This window comes from Hippoglossus hippoglossus, chromosome 10, assembly GCF_009819705.1.
Source record: "Hippoglossus hippoglossus isolate fHipHip1 chromosome 10, fHipHip1.pri, whole genome shotgun sequence".
Lineage (NCBI taxonomy): Eukaryota > Metazoa > Chordata > Actinopteri > Pleuronectiformes > Pleuronectidae > Hippoglossus > Hippoglossus hippoglossus.
The window spans coordinates 6,506,390-6,528,570 of NC_047160.1; the positions used below are offsets into that span (position 1 = coordinate 6,506,390).

The window sequence follows — 22,181 nt, forward strand, 5'->3', positions numbered from 1 at the left end:
AAGGTGTTATTTATGTTAACATCTATTTAATGTGTTCTGGAACCAGAGTTATTCTAATAATGGGTGTTCACTGTTACACTCTGTAGATCTTAAATGGTAAACTGGCATTTAAACACTAGCGTTATATTTCTTACCAAAACACAATGTGTGTAACATTGAGGTTTTAAAAACAATGTCTTCCTCATAGCCATTTCAAATATATTTGATATTATGCATCTTTAAAAAATACAATTTAATGCTACTTGCATCACGTTTAAAAATGACGATCGTATTTAAGATACTTTTTTTTGCCATATGCATAGTTTGTAATGTCTCTGTGTTTTAATTATTTTATACAATAATCAAACTACAAACAAGACTAACATAGACTGAATAACCGATAGTAATCTAATAGCCTATAAATTCCTTAGTCAGAGTTTATCTCTGTACACTCAGCTTGGCTGTAGTTTGTAAAATAAAATAAAATGGTTTATTCTCTACTGGACTACTTCAAATCTTTTTCGGTGATGGGGAGGTGTAAGTAATTCTGCGATTCCAACATTCCTTCACATATGTTGACCTTGACATAGGTTTTAAATTTCATTTTTATTATTGACTTGACTACCTGGAGAATTTATGGAAAATTATATTGAAATGATAAATGATGTATGAAATAATTTGTTGAATGAATCATGCCGGCATGATTCCAGACTTCAGAGGGTTAATGAGGGTTGGTGTATGTTTGTTTGTAGGTAAGCAATGCTTCACTGTTGATGTTTTTTTAGAATATTTATAATTATAATTTAGCAATGCAGCTCCCTTTAACACTACACAGCTCTCTCTACTTTGAAAACACCCACCATCTGATTCTGAGCATCAGCTGAGCTGGTTGCCTCAAGCTGCAAATACCAGTATCTGTAATCTTTGGTGTTGTAACCATGCTGTAAGCAGTTATTCTTCCAGCCAGAGTGAATCTTTATTGTTGTTAGGATTTATGTCACACTACAACTCAGTGTACTGGCATATACCATTAGAGAACAGTCGGCCATGGGTAAATCAGATTAGTTTGGCTTAGATGATTACTTTTGATTAGATAAAACTAATGGTGAGGAAATTGGGTCATTGTGCAGTGGCAGCGTGAAGGATATACTTGATTAGAATGGATAGAAATGCTTCATCACAATTCCCTCTATTGTACCACTTGTTTAGTTTTTTACACTCCACCTGTGTTACTCTGCGTGTGTGTGTGTCTCTCTCTCCATCTAGTGGCAGTTCGGTGTCTGCAGCAGATAAAAGCGGAAGGTCTCAGCCCCACGTCGTCTCCTCTACCAGCAGCAAGCCCCCAGGTCGGTGCAGCCTTAACTCACTTTTAATGCTTATCCACATGCTGTGTTCTGCTGTATGAAAAGTAAAGAGAAACCCCAGAAGGTGCAGGTTGGCTCAGTTCTGTTGAAAGAGTTGAGAGATGTCAGTTGTTCAGTCACCTCCTGTGGTCTTAATCAGGGGGTCTCAAACTTTTCAGCCTCTGATCTCCAAAACAAAGGTGCCAGGGACTTGTGGCCATTATCTCCCAAGATTGTTGAAGCATTCAAAGGATGTCTGTGTTTCCTGTGCTTCTGTAAATTGCCCTGCAGCAATGCATGCAGTTGCTAATCTGTCAGAATCACTTAAGGGGTTGTGCATGTGTTCGCTAACAATTAAGTCACTGGTTTCCAGCTCAACCCACACACACACTCAGTTTATCCATAAACACACACATACACCAAGTCACACCAAGCCCACCACAAACTTCATATACAGTAAATACACATATTCTAAGCAGTGAGAATGTACAACACAGATTATAGGTTCAAATCTTGTGTCTAGACAGGAAAATAGATATCACATATATTATAAAGCTCTTCCCCTCGTATCCACTGTGCCCGGAAGTAAGGAAACTGCATTTTTACCTACAAGGAGGGATATTAAAAAGAGAGAAAGACCGGGGAGAAAATGTTTTTCAAGTTGGCCTCTGTGTGTAGTTGGGAGGAAAATGTTTTTTATGCCACCCACTCAATTTGGCTCCTGGCCTCGACCAAACTTGTTGTAGAGCCACAGATCAGAGATTCACCTAGAGACTCATACAGCTTTACTGTGGTGAAAAGCCTTTTGTTTGCTCTTTCTGCAACTGAGAAAAAGCTGCTTTGTTCTTTCAATTGCATTGTTGTAGGAAAGTGCAGCAATTTGTTGCAGTGATACATACATAATATATCTATTGATTATCTTGGGTGGGAGGCAAGAGATTGGTAACCTCTGTCTGGAGTATGGTGTTCCCTATGCTGGTGAAAATGTTATCTTTATTTAACATAAAAGCCCATGTGATTTGTCTAACAAAAAGATGTTGCTTCCTTAAAAGTTTTATATCGACTTCTGACACTCAGACCAGTTCGGACTTGATTTGATCATCCGTCCTGAGAGATGCGATCATATATGAACAGCTCTAAATGCACTGGTTAATACCTGGCATTAACATTTGCCTGATTGTGTCTCCAGTGACTACTTTTGATTTGGATCATCCAGGACAGATGCTAATACCATGACAGAGACTCCACATATATGGCGGCCGCTGAAATACTTTTGTGTCATTTCATTCATCTTCCTAAGGAAAATAGACCATTCCACTGCACCCTATGTACAGTATCATCCCAAGCAAAGGCTGCCATTTTTCATGATGGCCTCTCTCACCATCATCCAGGTATGGGTTCAGTGTTTTATTATTTTCTCGTGGCATAACTGCTGTTTGTGTGTGTGTGTGTTTTGTAGGTTACTTTAAGCTGGAGAGTCCTCTTCTAAATCACCGTCTCCAGCAGCACAGAGGCACAAGAGAAAACATGACCGGCGGGCATACACAAGTAAATAACCTTGACATTTTCACAGCAATGATCACGTGCTGCTGCTCTGATATTTTTTATGTTACGCATACCTGTGCATATACTGATCTCTGATCTCTCCTCACCTCATTTACTCATATTGTTTCTCACCTCCATCATGCAGGGTGTAAAATCTGCTCTTGTCCGGCTCAACAAAGCCACAGAATACTCCTCTTCCAGTGATGAGGTCGGCAGCAGTGATGATGAAGAGAGGAACAGGTGGGGATCTTCATCGTCAGTATATTCCCTGCATTGATCTTTTTAAATCTAAAAGGGACTTTCGAATAACAAAGTTGTCTTGCATACAAAGATTTGAGCAATTCTTTCAGTGGCACATGACATGTTGCAAGCAGAAGAAAAGACAATGTGAAACCAATTTTCAAAACTAGTGGAGAATTAGTATGAAGAGTCTCTATTCTAACTCTGACTCAGATTTCTGCTGAGAACTCCTACTGTATATATGAAGACCTTTCTGCTGACCCCTAAACCTGAGCTGAACCCACAAAACTGACAAGTTTGAATTATAGCGCATATAGAAATATAGGAATAAAACCCCATGGATGTCTTTAAGGTTTATTTGAGCCATCTAAACCTCGATAATCAAACTGGGACAAGCTTAATCTGTCATTGGTTTACATTTTACATTACCACAAATGTTAAAGCAAAATGTATTATAAACGATAAATACATTTGAGTCTGCTCATGGAGAGGATAAAAAGATTAGTGTTTATTTTTTTATCAGGCTCCTCTGCCATTCCCAGGAAGTTACTCAGCCTTGTTTTTATTGCCATGGGATGAATTGATCTTGTTCATTACTAATAAATGACCTGAAGTCAGAGTCTTTTCTAAAATCGTGACTGCTCTGTGTGCTCCAAGGTCTGCTCTGTCCAATGGAAAAGGGAAATACTACAGAAGAATACCTGATGGTATCGTCCTGCAACCTCACCACAATCTGCACCAGGTACCCTGCACACAAACACACACACACACACACACACACACACACACACACACACACACACACACACACACACACACACACACACACACACACTAACCTGTTTCCTCTCCACACTTCTCTCTGCATCTTCATGTTTTACAGCGGAAAGCTGCAATGTCCACACTGTACTGTCCAAACCACATACTGTAAATGGGTGCTTATGGATTCACAGGCTCTGTGGTTATTAAATCAGTTAAAATATAGAACTTTTTAACTATAAAAGACAAAACTATAAAGAGAATTCCTGTTAATGCCTGTCCCGCCAGGGGTCTTCAGCTGCTCCATCACTTTATTACTACTGTGTGTGTGTGTGTGTGTCTGTGTGATTGTGTTGTACAGACTTCTCGGCTGGGTTCTGACGATACTTACCTGCTGCCAGACCTTCTGCAGAAAACCTCCCACTGCAGTCCTAACCATAATACACTGTGCCAACAGCAGCAAACACGTGAACTCAGCTACTCGCAGTCGCCCACAGCCCCTCGATGCCCCACACATCAGGAACTCAATTCCAATACGGTAAACAGAATGTACAGTCAGACAGACACAAGGAGACAGACTCACACATACTCAAACAAACACACACACACACACACACGCACCTGCACATGCATAATATTGATTTTCAAGGTATTTATTTCATGTTGTAGTTCTCCTAGTTAATATTTAGCCCAGAGTACTTCAGAGTCTGTCTTCAGAAATTATGCATTTAATCAATACATCCACTGCAAAAAGTTCATGGTTGAAAATGATTGATTCTGGTTATTGACAGATGAAAAAAGAAAAAAGAAATGTGCCAGTGAATTACCTCTGTGAAACTTGTGTCATTGTGATGATAATAGGCTGAACGACCTAAATAGTTAATAAGCATTTGAGAACATTGTCCATTGTCAAAGCTACTTAACATGTTTAAAAGAATTACTCTGACCATTTGCACCACTTAGATTTATCCGCTAGAGGGAGGTAGTGGCACAGCTTTGGTGCTTTCTTATCAGTATTAATGTGTCTTGGTAGGACTACAGTTGTATCAGTCTTCATAATAACACAAACACTTTCTTAGCCAGCCATGTGTTTCATATGTTGTTATACAAGAACCAGTTATTTGCTGCAATTGTTTTAAGGAAGTGAATCTGAAAGGTGTTGATCTTTGAAGTTTACATAGTTGTAGTCACTGGAATAAATGTCTTTACTGTTGTTCTACTCATCAGGCTGTCAGCAGTCCTACTGGTAAAAACACCTCCTCAACTTCCTCCTTCCTGTCCTTCATCGATCCGAGATTGATCCCCATATCATCACCGCCACAGAGCCCCAGTGAGTACAATTCTTTTAATCAATATTTTCGAAACAAGAACAGACACAAGTCAAAGCCCAGAGCCCAACCTGATCTCATACACAGACACACATGAGGGGAGAGATACAAATTACGGAGAAAAGTTTGTCTTGTGTCCAGGACACAAAAAAACAATACGTATTAACGTGCATATCATCCACATGCAATTGTTAAATCCAGAAATTACAGAAATATGAAGCAACAAAACCAAAAATAATTATATAAAGAAAATAACAACAGTATATAAATAAAAATGTGTTTAAAGTCCAGGTATTGTTAAAAGGACCCCAGGTTCCTCCCATTTGCGTTGGCATTTTGAAGAATTTTGTCGCAGTTTCTCAATGTGTGTAACAGACACAAGTTCATGCAGCCAGTTCCTAGAGTACGGTGTAGTTGATCTCTTCCAGACTTTGGGTTCATGTTTTTTTGCCAGTACCAGGCCTATCAGGAGGACTAATGGTTAATGATAAATGAAATAGATCTCAGAACATCCAAATACAGCCAAGTCTCTGTCAGGAGAGACCATGTGGTGATAGACCTCAGAAAAGAATGAAACACTTGTTGACCAAAATCCATAAATTAAAGGACAGCTCTAATAAAAAAAGATGTAACAGTGTGTCATCAATAGATTTTAATCATCATGTTATCTTATCAAAAATAATACCTGGATTGTTTTCTGGATGTTTTCTTACATGAGGTCATCATCATGTTTTTGTGAACTCTCTGCTCTCATGTAGCTGGTGTTAAGGGCGAGCCAATCAAGAGAGAGAACCACAGGAAGGGCTCTGTGGTGAATGTGAACCCAACCAACATTCGACCACAGAGCGACACTCCAGAGATCCGCAAGTACAAGAAGAAGTTCAACACAGAGGTGCTCTGTGCAGGACTATGGGGTTCGTAGTTCAATATCACTTGTTTTTGTTACTTTGAAATACATATCTGATCCAGTGTTGTGTCACACCTGAAGCCTGCATGGTATTTGTGGTGCATCAATATCCAATATTCAGATTTACTAGTGTCACACAGAGAGATAGGTGCATGGCCCAGCATTTTGCTTGTGAGTGTAAGGTTTGTCTCCGTTCTGCTGCATAGGTGTGAATCTGCTGGTGGGGACAGAGAATGGTCTGTGGCTGTTGGACAGGAGCGGTCAAGGGAAAGTCTACTCTCTCATCAGCAGGCGGAGGTTTCAGCAGATGGATGTGCTGGAAGGACTCAATGTGCTCATCACTATATCAGGTAAATGTTACCTGAGAGCATTTGTTTTACCCTTTAGATTGAAGCAGAGAGAAACAGAGAAGCCACTGTCATATCTCAAAATATCATGTTATAGTGAGGAATAAAGGTTTTTTTTGCCAATGATTTTCTGTCTTCTTTCGTGACGTAGATTGTCATAATAACTATAGTCACAAATCTTGCTAATGCTAATATTTGAAGAATCAGGTATGCCATCAGCACACATTTGCCTCCACTGTCTTGAATTCCCCTCTGTCACAACCCGACTCAAGGCTGGATAAAGTAGGGGAGACCACACATGACTTTAAACTAAACACATGTGAATAAATAAAGTAATAGAGTAAATGTAGAAATCAAAGTACTAACAAAACCAAATGCTGTGGAGGCAATGGGGGGGGGGAAGAGACTGGCTGAATGTTGCCAGCTTTTATACTGCAGCCAGACCAAGTGAGGGGAATCTCCCTGACGAATAATGTTTGTTTTTTTCAGTTGAATTGGCACAAAGACCTCTGTCTATGTTAACATGATAACTGCCCTAGGTAAAAAGAACAAGCTCCGTCTGTACTACCTGTCCTGGTTAAGGAATAAAATCCTCCATAATGACCCAGAGGTGGAGAAGAGACTGGGTTGGTCCTCAGTAGGTGACCTGGAGGGCTGTGTACACTATAAAGTGGGTAAGTACACACTACTAAGTTCTTATTTAAGAGCACTATGGATCATATTATCACGGCTCTCATTTCCCCATGACATTAAGCTCAGGGGGGGAAGTTACAGACTTGTAAAGGTGTCTCTGTTTTCCAGTGCGTTACGAGAAGATAAAGTTCCTGGTGATTGCTTTGAAGAATGCTGTGGAAGTGTACGCCTGGGCCCCAAAGCCCTACCACAAATTCATGGCCTTCAAGGTTGGTAACATTTAGTGGTGTGTGTGTGTCTGGTATCAGTGTGAAAGAATTGTATAGAGATTATTTACACCACATATGAATACTGTAGATTATACAATGTCTTTTAGCCACACTATCAGCAGGATTCTTCAGATTGCAGTGCAGATTGGCCTTGATTGTGAGCAGTGAAACATTTCAAGCAAAACTGGGTGAATAGTCATAAATTTGGACACTTTTTACTTATGTAAAAGAACAAATAAATAGTCAAAAATGTACTTGGGTAAAAGTAAAGGTACCACATTAATGTTTCTACTTGAGCAAAGTATGTAAGTAATTGCTTTTAAATATATTTAGAATTACGGATGAGTCTCTGCGGTGGGTTCATCCAAATCCATTGCCGATGGTTCTTCTTCTCAAGCGAGGGGTGACGGGATGTAAAATGACCTGCCTGCTCTGATTGGATCAGTGAAACAATTACTCTCTCGTTACTGATTACTTAAAAGTGTAAAATGAAAAATATGTAAATATACATAAACAATGTGACACAATGCGTCTTAAAAACGTAGTAGAGTCTCATTACATCTAGTACAAAACACTGATAGACGTAGACCAAAATATCTAATCTAATAGGGTCACTTCCTCAACATCTGCACATGCACACAGACATGACACATCCAGGCTGTGGGAGTTTATACACACAGAGTCTCAGAAGAGCAGTGTCCCATTTCTTTGTGTCCTTCGTGGCCTGAGCTACTTTTTCCACACTTCATAGTTTAACCCTCTCTCTTCAGAAAAAGTCCAAAATACACTTGAAGCTCTCGTTCGAATAGCATGACTATTTGAGGATGTCCATCTTTATGAAGCTGCTCTTCAAACTGTCAAAGTCAATGCTGATTAATTATTAAGGAAGTGGTTCTGGTGATGTCACATTTTATTTTGAGAATTTATCAGTAAAGATAATGGTTGAAGTCTTACAAGGTTTTCACACTGTCCTTATTCTAACTCATCACATTCTAAATAGTGTGTTTGTGTACTTGTTTACTCAGTCTTTCAGGTCTCTGCCTCAAAAACCACTGTCTGTTGACCTGACAGTGGAGGCAGGTCAAAGATTAAAGGTCATCTACGGTTCCTTGTCCGGGTTCCACGCCATCGATGTCGACTCTGGAACACCGTACGACCTCTACCTGCCTACTCATGTAAGAGTCTCCGTTTTATTTACATATACATATTATATATATATATTATGTGTATGTTTTTTTATACATATATATATATACTTTGAACACAGAGGCCTAGTTAAAATAATATCTCAGGAACACATTGACGGATTCCCTCAAATTTGGCAAACCTGTTTGCTTGGACCCATGGATGGTCAAAGGTCAAGGTCGCTGTGATTTTGTTTCTTCAACTGGATATTACAAGATTGCTTTCAGGCAAAACAAATTCAAATTTGGTTCAAGTATTCACAAATAAACTGCTTTCAGACATGAACTGAACTCTGGAGATCCTCCAAACTCCTACTGGCAATGGGAAAGGAGTATATTGTCTTTTTATTTAGCAGGTTTACCCGCATTTAAACCCCAGTAATCATTGGTGTAAAAGACGTATTATATATCAAGAATGATCTGGTTAGAATTTGGTGGGCAATGTTCAAGGTGACCTCACGACACACATGTTGTATGAGTCTGGACAGACATGATTATAAAATTGACTTGTGGGCAGAGGCATAAAAGTGTGAGACGGTAATTGTAGTTCAAAAAATGCAAAACAAATAGGATTTTCAATGAAAAGAGAAAGAGAGAAAAATTGAACAAAGCATGATAATATCTGTGATATCTACGTTTTTTCATAATTTTACCACGATAGAAAATGGGAGGCGTTGCAGAAGGAATTAACTGAGTTTACTGAGTCAGCAGTCAAAATATGTTACGAAGGTTACAATGTTGATTAAGAATGAACCTGAAGGAGGTTGGCAAGGCAAGATTATTTGTATAGTACATTTCAACAAATCAATTCAATGGGCTTTACATGAAATATAACAGGTATAAAAGCAACATAGGACAATACGAAAATACAATTCTTTTTATAATAAGCATACAGAATGAAGCAGAACTCTCTTAGTAGAAAACAATACAGGCAGTGACCAGGATCTTTTTAATGAAAATGCTTCCTCCAGTACTGAACTTTTAAATATTTTGTAGCAAAGAGATCTCTGATGAAATATAGATGTTATTCTCCCTGAAGCTAGAGTTCTCTATCTTACCTGACTTTGATTTTGCCCCACATTTTCCTTATATCCACCAGCTGTTAACTTTCTATTCTACAGCTCACCTCACCCCCTCAGTCCCTCAGGATGCTCTTCTCCACCTCCTCCTCCCACTCTTAGTCTACAGATGTCACTCACTTCTCTCTTTATTTCGCACTGTTTTTCCTCCATCCTCCCCCTCCACTCTCCTCCCACTCGTCTATAGCTGTTACACTCTTTTCTCTTCCTTTTGCATCCATCTCCTTGTTTTCCTCCTATCATCCAATGTTGCATCGTTCATTTGCTAAATTTCTCTCTCTCTCTCTCTCTCTCTCTCTCTCTCTCTCTCTCTCTCTCTCTCTCTCTCTCTCTCTCTCTCTCTCTCTCTCGCCAGTCTGTGGGCAGGTAGAACTGACAACAGAATATTGTGACACATTGTGAATGTTGTATGTTACATGTTTGTATTCTTAACTTAAATATCTCCTACATTTGTTCACATGGTGAGTTTGTACTAATATGCAGCATCAAACAGCATCAAAAACTAAAAAGATGAATTTTGTGAGTTCAGAGATTGAAGTCCTGATTTCAGAGATCTAAAGCAGTGGGTCGCACTTTGACTGAAACTGGTGCTGGATCAGACAATGGAACACCAATTATATTATAGGTTGAGTCTCCATATGTGTTTCCATTGACCACATGTGATCAGATCTCACTTCACGGCTCTATATGCAAATAAACACATACATCACTGCTGTGTGCAATAGACGAAATGATGATGTTTTTAGTCAGTATGACTGTGACAGACGGGTCAGTCGTCTGTGTGTGTGTGTGTGTGTGTGTGTGTGCGGGTGTGTGTGAGAGAGAGAGAGAGAGAGAGAGAGAGAGAGAGAGAGAGAGAGAGAGAAACAGAGAGGGGAGTGAGGCAATGAGGACTGACTGAAACAATTTTACTAATTTACTCATTTACTCATTTACTCAAAAAACTAAAAATCTATATCTATATTTTTATATAGTGGGTCAGAGGACATCAGCTGAGGTTATCCTTCAATGTGACCCAGGACACGTTCACACAGCTAAAAGAATGTAACCCCGTCTCAGGCCACCTCCTGATAGTGTCCGTGTGATCAAATCTCAAATACATCGCTCCTGAACTCAGAGCTGTCCACAGAAAATATCCCTCGTGTTGTCATAGTGATGCATCAGGTTACCTCAGTTCAAACAAACAGCATGCATCACACTGTAACTGTGTGGTTTAAAATGCATGGATATTCACAAGGCAGGGGAGCTTCGAGACACTGTTAGATAATATGACATGTAGGATCCAGCAATGTGTGGCTTGACCTGTATGAGGGTCCAGAGCAGAGACAGATAGTAAGTTCCAGTGGACTAAAAAGTACAACTGCCAAACTTCAATCTTTTATCACATTGAGATTTCCTTTTCTAGTTTATCCTCGTGAGCACCCAATCTCTATTACAATGTATGTCTTTGCTAAATGCCTAACAACAAATGCATTCAGTGGCTAAATAGATCACGTACTATCATTGTTGGTCATATTTTTTAATTGTATCTATAAGATGAAGTTATAATGGCTCATTGGAGTCTGTAAACTTTTGCTACTTCCATGTCCAATAAGGTTCTTTAAATGCAGAAAATAATTTCCCACTGCTGATACAATGAAAGAAGCAGGGGATTTTGTTCCCTCTCCTCAGCTGTATGTGGGCACTTAAAGTTCACTGTTGCTTCTGATGAGTCATATTCACATTCACATTCAAACACATCCTGTTATTTCTGTCTTTAGCTCAAGTAGATCCACCTCAGATTTTTCGTTTTCTAAGATGAAGTCTACAACAAGTATTTCTATCTTATATTCATTATTTATTTGTTTTGTTGGTTCATATACTAGAATATGTTAAATACTCTGTGCTCATATAGTGTTGAGTGGGTGGACGGAGAAATGTTTTGTGAAATACTTCTCAGTTCAGGGAAGAGCAAGAGCAGGTCAGAACACACACACGCACACACACACACACACACACACACACACACACACAAGCGAGTATAACCCAACATGTGCTACTTTCTGTTAGAAAGTTGAAGATGGAGAAAGAAAGATGTATGACAAGAAAAAAAAAAGAAGCTAAAAATACACCCCTCCTGTCCCACACTGTGTGCATGTGTGCGTGTGTGTGTGTATGTGTTCTTTCCGTCACTCTGGTATATTAAGTGAGTCTGCAGACAGCTACCTACTACACTGGTGCCTTATACTGCTGCCGCCGCCGCCGCCGCTGCGATATCTTTTCACCTCTCAAGCCTGGCTCATTCTCTTTTTTTTCCTTTTCTCTCTTACACACACACACACTCAGCTACAGCGTACTTATAAACCCACTCACCTTTACTTCAACATGCTCATAGTTCACTTTCTTTGAGGACTCTTACGGACCCTTTACACTCCCAGGATTTCTCTGTAGCTGCACATCATCTGTACTCTGATACGCACTCATTCACACACACACACCTTCTCTTCCCACATCGCTCATCTTCCCACACACACACACACACGCACACACACAAACACACAAACACACACCCCCACTTGCATCAACAGTAAAACACATTCACACAACACTGTGTCATTGTCAAAAGCAATTCACAAACACAAGCATAACCCACATTTCACACACGCAAATGCACCACTCACCCACTTGAAGAAGCACAAACACACACACACATGCACACGAGCATCGTTCATTGTTGCCTGCAAACTATGTCACAATGCTGATTCCAAGGCAGAGGATTAAGATTGCGTTGCGTCTGTGGATGCCTGTTCTGATGCTCAGGATCGTGGTGGCTCACACTCTGGTAATGTAGGAAACATGTTCACGTTGACCTGCTGTTTGTTACAAAGCACTGAATTCTGCTTAACCCTTTATTTCTCTTTTTCTGGTGGAGCTTCGTTGTTGGATTTGAACAGGGATTCCCTGTTTTGGTTAAGATGTGAGCTGCTGCAGAGTTTAATCCTGGGTAGTTTTATTTTTTGACAGATGCTGGCATATTGTTTTTAGACTGTTCTTCTCAGTAGTAGATTTCTCAACTAGTTTTTTGCCGATGAACAATTATCTTCCTTTTTTTTCTTCATAATTATTTTTGGCTTGCTTTCCTATAAAACACATTCACTACGTCTGACATGCATGTTTCTGAATTAGTGCAATACATCTTACTGATTTGACTTGATGCATGTTTCTAAATTGGAAGAGATGTGTTCCTGTACTGTAAGAGAAATGTCTGAAATGGTCAGATAAATGTCTTGGGTTGGTTAGACAAACCTCTGGTTGGTTCAGTTTCTGAACAAATGACATTGTCTTTAACGGTCAGATAAACATTCCGGAACATTTAGAGAAGTGTTTCTTTTCTGGATAGAGAAATGTTAATGCATATTTTTAGTTTCATGAAGATAGTGGTTGTGGCTAAAATCTAAAAAGATAAGGGGTCATTCAAAAGAACTGAAAGCTTTTGCTAATAAATAGTAGAGGTCAAGTATTTGACTGTTTCAAGGTTTTGGTCATTTCCTATAAAATAGAACTGAAATCTGTCATGAATTTGACCTTCATGCTTCACTCAGGGACGTTAACTGTATGATGAAGTCTCGTTTTTTTAAAAGAAGTCCAATATGTCACTGCATCTGTGCACTCAGAGATTCCATTTCATTGCATTTCAATAGAACACAATCCACCTCTCCCCCTTTAAGTCAAATTTAATTTTGTAGTTTTATAGTAGTCTTTTACTGTTAACTTTCTTAATTCTGGTCGTTTTTAATGGGTTTACCATAAGATGTGCCTTTGTGTTTTATGTACAAAGAAGTGTCCGAACATTGAAACACACTGAAGTATTTGAATTTGCAGCACAGTCTTCGGTTGGTGGGTTGGTTGTTGTTGGTTTTTGATGGATTGTGTTTTGGTTCACAGATCCAGGGCTCCATCCGTCCCCACGCCATCATCATTTTGCCAAACAGCGCTGGAACGGAGGTTCTGGTTTGCTACGAAGACGAGGGCGTCTACATTGACACCTACGGCCGCATCACCAAGGATACAGTGCTGCAGTGGGGGGAGATGCCTGCATCAGTCGGTACGTTTCTTTCACACACACACAAACGTAGAGCTGTGCAATATGAGCGAAATCTATTATCACATTAACAGTCAGCCAGCCTCACAAATGGACACAAGGAGTGTGCATATTGTTTCGCAGGCATGAAAAACACACATTATCAAAGTATACACTGTGTTTGTGTTCTAAACTAAGATATTAAATCAACAGCTAGAGTTTATAATGACTTGCTGTTTGATGCACTGATTCTAGACCAGGAGGTGCCCTGAGCACTGAGGACTGACCCTGAACCAGATTCTATATAGACAGATCTGGGACAGGCTGAACTAAAAATAAAATGGTAGGGATTCTCAATGTGAGCGTGTTGGCTTCACAAGGACAGTCTGTAGGGAATATATTTACACACACACACACACACACTTACACAGGTCATTGCCTTACATTGATTTCCTGGAGACCTACCCTAACCGTAACCATAGTTACTACTTACCTAACACTAACTGTAACCTTTTCCTTGAACATGTCTTCACCCTAAATGTAATGAGTCACATTATAATGACTTGCTTTTGATCCCCATAAAGTGAATTTATAAACATATTTAGGTCCCGACGTCATGAATAATACCAGGACCACACATACAGATTTCCTTTTTTAATATTTTATTTTATATTTATTTAACTTTTAAGGAAATACAATAGATTTGTTTTAATATTTAACCCCCTATCCACCCCTGGTCCCACATAAGATTATATGGGGGGGAATAATAATCATTTAAATTAAATAAACAAATAAATAAATAAAATGTAGGAGGCAACAGGGCTTTTCTTCTTCACATATTAATTGGATAAATGATGAAACAGAAGAGCATGAGCATGAGTGTCCTGTAAATGAAATAGCTATTGACATGTGTTGGTGGAGTGTACATGATCTGTGATGGTTTCATTTGTCCTGCATGTGATGAATTATCAGGCCCTAAAGGTTTAGAAACATCATGAGCGCTCTGAGCCATAGAGATATTTTGAGGGCAAAAGTTGACTTCCACTGTCCAAAGCAAAACAGTACTTTGTTTTTCTCCTGACTTTTGATGACCTGGTACCTCTCCAAAATGGCTATTTCAGCATATGGTGCCATTATTATTTCTGAGGCCTCAGCAATTTGAACAGACACACACACACACACACACACACACACACACACACACACACACACACACACACACACACACACACACACACACACACACACACACACACACACACACACACACATACATGTCCTACCTGAACTCTACCCATCTCTCTCCCTTTCTCTCTCTCTCTCTCTCTCTCCAGCCTACCTGCAGTCTAACCAGGTGATGGGTTGGGGAGAAAAGGCCATTGAACTGAGGTCTGCCAACACAGGGAACCTGGAGGGAGTCTTCATGCACAAAAAGGCCCAGAAACTCAAGTTTCTTTGTGAGAGGAATGACAAGGTAGGAGTTACAAACACATACATTCATTTATTATCTAAATGTACACCTTCACATTTTATCAAGTAATAAAAGCCCCATGTTCAGTCAACAGTGTTGTAAAGAGTACAGTTAGTGTTAGCCTAACCCAAGTGTCGTGTTAAATCTAGTTGTTCGTAGATGTTTAGATGGATATAGTATGTTTTTTAAAATGTATAAATATGGTATTTATACTAAATGAGCTTCCATTATCTTATACTTACTAAAAATTAAGAAGCACAAGTATCAGTGATTCTTGACCTAAGAAATAGTAGCTGGGTTCAAAGTGGTCTTGAATCAAGTTTCACTCACTGGATTTCTCTCAGAACTGTCAGCCACTCAAGGCCACGCCGTCCTTAGCAGATGCACTTGTTTGTTTTCACATTAAAAAAAGTAAAACATGCTGACAGCTGAACAATCTTCATGAGAAAACTCAATCTGCTGAGATATGGCTGAAAGTCCCCTGAGAAATCTAGTACATAGAGGAGGAATTTTCTGTTGTTGAAAAGTGATGAAAGATATTTGTTGTCAACCACATTACTCATCTATTTTTAACAATATAACCTAAGTAACACCTGCTGCACACTACAGGATTTTCAAATCTTAACTGGTTTTTAAAATGTGGGCGACCAAAGAGATAACGACAGATGTGATCGAGTTTTAATCTTTTAATCATGAGAGCACACACTAGATGATCCAGTCAAGACGCAGGACCTCACACTTGGCGTTTAAACAAACCTTTTCAGAGCAGTGATTTCACAGACCTGGGAGGGCTAAATCAAACCAAGAAATCGGGCAGATTATCCTCTACTGTGCAGCAGCATTGAACTCACAACCTCAGTAACATTTGTGGACATTCAATGTTGTTCCTAAACCTGAGTCTCTCTTGCTGCAGGTGTTCTTCGCCTCAGTGCAGTCGGGAGGCAGCAGTCAGATTTACTTCATGACTCTTGGACAGAACTCTCTGTTCAGCTGGTAATGACTGGACCTGTGAACTCTGGGATCAACTGGTGATGTCTGCCTATTTTATTCTGTGATCGCCTGGTGATGCCTTTTTATATTTGTGCAGACTCGTGTTGACCTCCATGGGCAGAAGACAAGGATCAACTAAATTCTCCTGGATGCATCACTTATGTCTAGTTTCCATGTATGGATCCACAGTTGAGTTGACCATGATGCCAGCGGCAGAACAAAATGCTTGAATCCATCGCCCCATCCTTGATTTTTGCAGCGGCAGCAGCACAAAATTCTGGACATCACTGTTGCCTCACTTGTCAATGGAAGAGTAATCTTTAACAGGCCTGATCTCTTTGGTCATCATTTGATCATTTTGATTATGTGGCGAGTTCTCATGAACACCAGATCACTGGTCAACATCTGGCCTCAAGATTCCTGTACACATCTGTCAGACACCACAGGAGTCTATTCAGTTTGTACCATATTCAGCTCATCTCTCCAGGATCAGTTCACTTTTCTGAAGGGCTCCATTGTAACGGTAACTTTGGTATTTTTATCTGTTCTTCACTTATATCCATTTGCCTGGCTGTGGCGTGTGACTGGATCATCTGCTTCGCTCGCATGCAAGCAGCCACTGTGCGAAAAGGAGTGAAAGCAACAAAAGAAGCGGTTACTCAACCTCGTTCCCTCTAAGGACATGATCTGGGCATTTGGGGCCAGATGTTGGGGCCAAAATGTGGACTGAGTTGGACGGTAACCTTATGTCATCCCACATTTTGTTGCGGTTGCTTGAAAGAAGAGGGTTTTTCTGACAGTTACTCTGGGTGACAGTGAGTCAGCATGACCATTACCATTATAGACCCAATCAGTTATATTTAGCTGTATCCTTAGCTGTAATTATACTGTCCATGCAAACCTTATAGTGAGGACAAAAGTCAGGATTAAGATGCACAATATCCTTGCACCATAGTTCTCTTTGACTATTAACAGACCATTCTGTTCCTAATTAATGAGATTCAAATTATTTCTCTGCTTAGCCTGAAATCAGTTGCTAATATATCCAATACATTTTCTTACGCAAACCGCTTTGGATCAGTCCTTTCTGAGCGTTCACTCTATTTCAGATCGGCACTATTTTACTTTAGTCTTATTATGATTTAATTGAGGACCTGGAGAGCCTTTAACTTTACTGTAGGAGCATTAATTCAGATGTACAGCATAAATAGTAAAGACACAAATCAACTCCACTCAAAAAGGCAGTGAATGCTTTTTTTTGTTTTCTTGCATCTATTGTGTAAATACTCCTGTAACAAGCACTGTTTTCTAAATATTGTATAATTGACAGGACATCTTTATGTACAGTATGTGTACAAAAGTATAGGCTAATGAATGTGAAATTCTATCCCAAAGCAGAGTTTAGAGTGTTATTTCCATGATCCTAGAACACTTGTGAACATGGACACGAGCTACTGACAGTGAACCTGAAGGCTCATATCCATGTGTTTAAGAACAAACAAAGTATCATGTGAATTCTGTTTTGTGGTTGATTTTCTCCTAACATGTATAAGTCAGGCTCTTTGCACAATGGCCTCTCTGTACATGCTTTCTGTAATATATCATACTTTGAAATTATTTTTATTTTGAAACATTTCAAGTCATTCTCTAGTCCAGTCAGTGTATAAGAGCTCACTGCGAGCCGTTGGCTTTAGATCTGTTTCTTCACCACCCAACATGGGACGCACACTTGTTTTTAATGGGTCACCTTGAAAAATAATGATTTTTTGTTGACCCTTGGTCTGAAGAGATGCAATTAGCTGGGCTGAAAAAGTGAAAAGCCCCATTTTATAATATTTAGTATGTTTTTCTTTTTTTAATTTTATTTACACAATGAGCTTAAAAGCAAGAAACCAAAGATCAAAGGCTTTGATTTATTGGTTTCCCTTGATAACTAATGAAAAGAGATCTGACGAAAAATAATCTATATCTGCAAAACAGACATGATTTGGGGTGTATTATTTAACAAAGTTCAAAAGACTACAACCAACATATCCGCCTACAAAATCCCCTGGACTGGTGTGTTTTGCAAATTTTTACAAATATGCACGTTATTGTTGCTAGCATTCTTACATTTAATAGCCTACCTTTATGTTTAAGACAGTCTTAGATTTGGTGAAAGTGAAGTTATTGGGTTTTACCTTCAAATGTGAATTTTCAATTTGTTCATTTCAGATTCATTTTCACTTTACCAGTCTTTTTATTCCTTCGTCCGATTTAGCTTAAACAGCTAGTTATACATTCCTCTCTATATTGTAATTACTCTTGAGTTTTGTGACTATCAGACATTGTGCCAAATGTTTTATATCCAGTGATACATTGAGTTTTTATTGATGTCATATTACAGCAGCTGGTTCTGTGAGAGTAATTTAAACTGGAATACAAACTTTCTGATATTGCTCAGTTGCTACCAAAACACAGGACCAGATATCTAGTTACACAGGAATTTAAATGTATGCTGACAGATGCAGAATACTAGCTAACATGGGCTAATATTTTTTGAACTATTTGAGCTACCTAGTGTAATGCAGAGTTTCTAGTTAGCATGTGGCTAAGATAGCAACTCTTGGTGAGCAAGCTAACATTTGCTTAGCTGTGTAAAGTTTCAACACAATATTGGTCCAAACTGGTGGAGATCATTTCAAACCCCTTTTACATACAATGCAATGCATGTATTGTATAATAAACTCTTAGCAATTCAAATTCATTTCAATATCAAGCAAGTCACAAGGGTTCACTTTTTTATTTTTAAATCTTGACCAATTCGTCCAGTTACACAATACATTAGAATTATCTGTCCGGCGGAAGAAATGTAACATTAGCATCAGGCCCTGTGCTACTTTGTGTTAGATTATGTAAGAACTGGTTAATTGCTGGGATCCTGAGCAAGACCCTGGCCATTCGAGTCTACATAGGACAGAAAAGACGAGACCAAATTAGTCTTAAACTACAACAGTGGTTCCACCAACTGTCCAATGTACAGTAAAGCCTGTATTTGCTTCTCCTATATATGCATACGTATACATGTACGTACATACACGTAGTAATCAAAAGCTACTTTTTTCATTCATTAGATTATACATCCAATTGCTTAATTTTTTCAATGTTCATTTAAATTTGGAATTAAGTATTTTTAAAGCAATAATGTATTTGTATGAATACCAATTAAATCATTGTATGCAATTTGATTACAATGACAGATTTGATAATGATTTGGACTAAAAAGTATTATTAAATTTAGTCTTGAGTTTGGGGTTATGTTATGTTGAAGGAAAAGAAGTTTCTTTTATTATCATTATTGTGAAACTGCCATTTGACATCACATTTTCAATGATCAGTATGTTCCTTTTAAGCTGTATCTTTCTTCCACCTGCTCCAAGAAACAGCACAGAAATCAGCTCATATTCAAACTTAAATCAGTGTCGTGCCTAAAGACGTGTGTTGATCTGAATTAATCCAGCGAGGAATTTTTAGATACGGACTTCTTCTTCCTCTGCTTCACTTTGTCGTCTGCTGAACATTTGACTATAGCTCTGTCACTAATGAGAGAGAAAGAGATCAGTGCACTTCCTCCCACACCTTCCACTGTTTCAGGCTCGCTGTGACTCACTTCGCTAACTCTCCCACCAACTCTCCTTCTCTCATTTTGTCAACACATCTCTTCTCTCTGCTGCGTCTTATTCCCTCAGCTCTCTCCTCAGCCTGCACTCGTCTCGCTCTCTGGTGTCTATCACCATTCTCCAGATCAGTTTGTTCCTCATGTCTCATTCTAGATTGTCTCTGTTTCTCTTGTGTCAAATCTCTCCATTCACCCCCAGCCCACCTCCAGCCTATTGAGGAAGTTTTTGATAGTGTGACTGAATTGAGTTCTTTTATTGTTCTGTTAAATCATCTGAATTAAGACGTTATGTATGAGGCATAGGAGACTGATGTTAGATGTATATCGTGTCACATTTCTTAACTAGTACATACATCACATTATTTCCTTTACACCACAACACTGTCCCTCTATGTTCCATCTAACATGTACCAATCGTGTGAAGAAAACCACAGATCTGGCCCAATCTGTCCTTTTGCTGTTTGTTGGAGTGGGCTGAAACATGATGCAGAAAAATGAATGAATATGCATTAAGTTTGCCATGTTCCCTTACAGCAAGGCTATGTAACTTGTGGCAGGTGCACAACAATGCTAAATGCTAAAACTTAACATAAACACAGGTAGAAAGGATTCATAAGGTTAGTGACTTAGTAATGTCACATGCTTGCCAATATCTTAGGTTTGCTAACATTTGCCACTGCAAGCTACCATGGACATACCAGACAGAGTCAGGCTCTAGAGGGTATTGGACTGATCACGGGTGCATTCTTTTAATATAACTTTATTTTGTTTCTGCTTTCAAAAGTTACGTAGTTCTGTTTAAAGTGCTGCAACTGTTATTCTCCAGCCTGTGTACGAACAAGAGTCCGGATGAGCAATGCAGGTCAAAAGAAAGTGTGTGTTTGTGTGGGAGGGTGTGACGAAGACTGTGAGCAGGTGTTTGCTAAAGCAGAATTGAGTCTGCGAGGGAAGGAAGTGTTAAGAAGAGTTAGAGGAGGACGCTGGTGGCTTGAGTGAGGTGTCGCCTAACAGAGGGAACTCAGACGTTGCTTGAAAACACAAATCCACAATTGAAAAAAGGAATTTACTGCCATCCTCTAAGCACAAAGTAAATTCAAGTAAACGTTGGAAAACTCTTGTTTCAAACTAAGTCAAACTATTTACTGAACTGACAATTTATAGATGATGATGGCTTTGATGAAGAGAGGGAAGAAGAAGGAAGAGGTGAGGAAGTTAAAGGGGGCACAGTGATTGTGATGAATTACTTATCTATTGGTCGGATGAATCCTGCTGCTTGATAACAACAAATGTCAAAACCCAGTAGGCTGATAGCAATTTCCTAGAACTGTCTGTTTACGGGGGATATTTTCCAGAAGTTGAGATTTAGCCAATAATTTACAGCTACTGTCATTATTTTGAAGTTATTCTTCAGTGGAGCATTACAGGACAATTGTGTGAAAATTCACAGAAATTGAGATTATAAAAAAACCAAATGTTAATATTATGTATTCCAGAATATATATTTCTTTTTGATTCCGTGCCCTCTGTGTTGTAAGGATGATTGTTACTTTTTTGCACTGGACCTACAGTATGTTTGATTGACTGACATTGACTGTACCCCTGTTACCTTGAGATGAACACACACCTGTGTTTCCATGTAAAGATGCAAAAGACATTGAGACAGCAATAAAAACGTTGAATTGAGTCAAATGCTGCTTATGTTTTGGAGTTGTCTGTCCATCTGTCCCATTTTTTAAATCTGATATCTTAGGAACGCCTTGAGGAAATTTCTTCAAATTTGGTAGAAATGTTCACTTGGACTCGCAGGTGAGCTGATACAAATTAGTTGGTCACAGGTCAAAGATCGAGGTCGCTGTTAGTTAACAAAACACGTTTTTGGTCTTGTAAGCGCAAAATTTCAGGAACACCTGAAGGGAATTTCTTCAAATTAGGCACAAATGTTCACTTGTTCCCCTTCTTAGATTTGAGTGGTCATAGGTCAAAGTCACTTGGTCTCACAAAACATGGTTTGGCCTTTTGCCTTTTTGTACATGGTATCCAAAGTCTACCTTAAGAAAATTTCTTCAAATGTTGACCAGTTGTCGCTTGGATTCAAAGATGAACTGAATATATTTCAGTTGTAAAAGTTCACATAGATCTCATATGAGTCAGTCCACAAAAATGTATTCGGACTGAAACTGCACTGGTTGGCAGAGGCGTACAACCGCAGGGCGGTGATTCTTGTTTCTGTTGACCACACTGTCATCGAAACAAAAGATCTTGCACATACCACTTGGTAAAACACAATCAGCAGGAGCATTTGCTGTTTTGATTTCCTTACGGTGACCTGATCAACTGATGCTTTTGTCTTTCAAAGTCAAAACATCGATTCAAGGCAACTGCAAAGCCG

At 39.1% G+C, this 22,181-nt stretch overlaps 1 protein-coding gene and 1 long non-coding RNA gene across 6 annotated transcripts in view; both read left to right on the plus strand.

Moving 5' to 3' along the window:
* si:zfos-2326c3.2 (misshapen-like kinase 1) overlaps nt 1–19,392 on the plus strand; it is a 69,645-nt gene extending 50,253 nt beyond the window's left edge. For 3 of the 5 annotated variants that reach the window (XM_034597436.1, XM_034597440.1, XM_034597438.1), the window contains 15 exons: nt 1,246–1,325; nt 2,782–2,870; nt 3,013–3,107; nt 3,765–3,849; nt 4,228–4,404; nt 5,094–5,196; nt 5,953–6,108; nt 6,308–6,451; nt 6,988–7,122; nt 7,250–7,350; nt 8,376–8,525; nt 13,538–13,697; nt 15,008–15,147; nt 16,058–19,028; nt 19,114–19,392. In XM_034597436.1, the coding sequence (XP_034453327.1) occupies nt 1,246–1,325; nt 2,782–2,870; nt 3,013–3,107; nt 3,765–3,849; nt 4,228–4,404; nt 5,094–5,196; nt 5,953–6,108; nt 6,308–6,451; nt 6,988–7,122; nt 7,250–7,350; nt 8,376–8,525; nt 13,538–13,697; nt 15,008–15,147; nt 16,058–16,141 (1,699 nt within the window). In that variant the 3' untranslated portion in view covers nt 16,142–19,028; nt 19,114–19,392. The remainder of the gene's footprint in view (nt 1–1,245; nt 1,326–2,781; nt 2,871–3,012; nt 3,108–3,764; nt 3,850–4,227; nt 4,405–5,093; nt 5,197–5,952; nt 6,109–6,307; nt 6,452–6,987; nt 7,123–7,249; nt 7,351–8,375; nt 8,526–13,537; nt 13,698–15,007; nt 15,148–16,057; nt 19,029–19,113) is intronic. The other 2 variants (XM_034597437.1, XM_034597439.1) reach the window with 2 other exon arrangements.
* Nucleotides 19,393–21,072: 1,680 nt separating this feature from the next.
* LOC117768959 lies at nt 21,073–21,485 on the plus strand. Its single transcript, XR_004615122.1, has 2 exons — nt 21,073–21,191; nt 21,248–21,485. It is a non-coding gene; the product is annotated as an uncharacterized LOC117768959 (long non-coding RNA).
* The last annotated feature ends 696 nt before the right edge of the window (nt 21,486–22,181 follow it).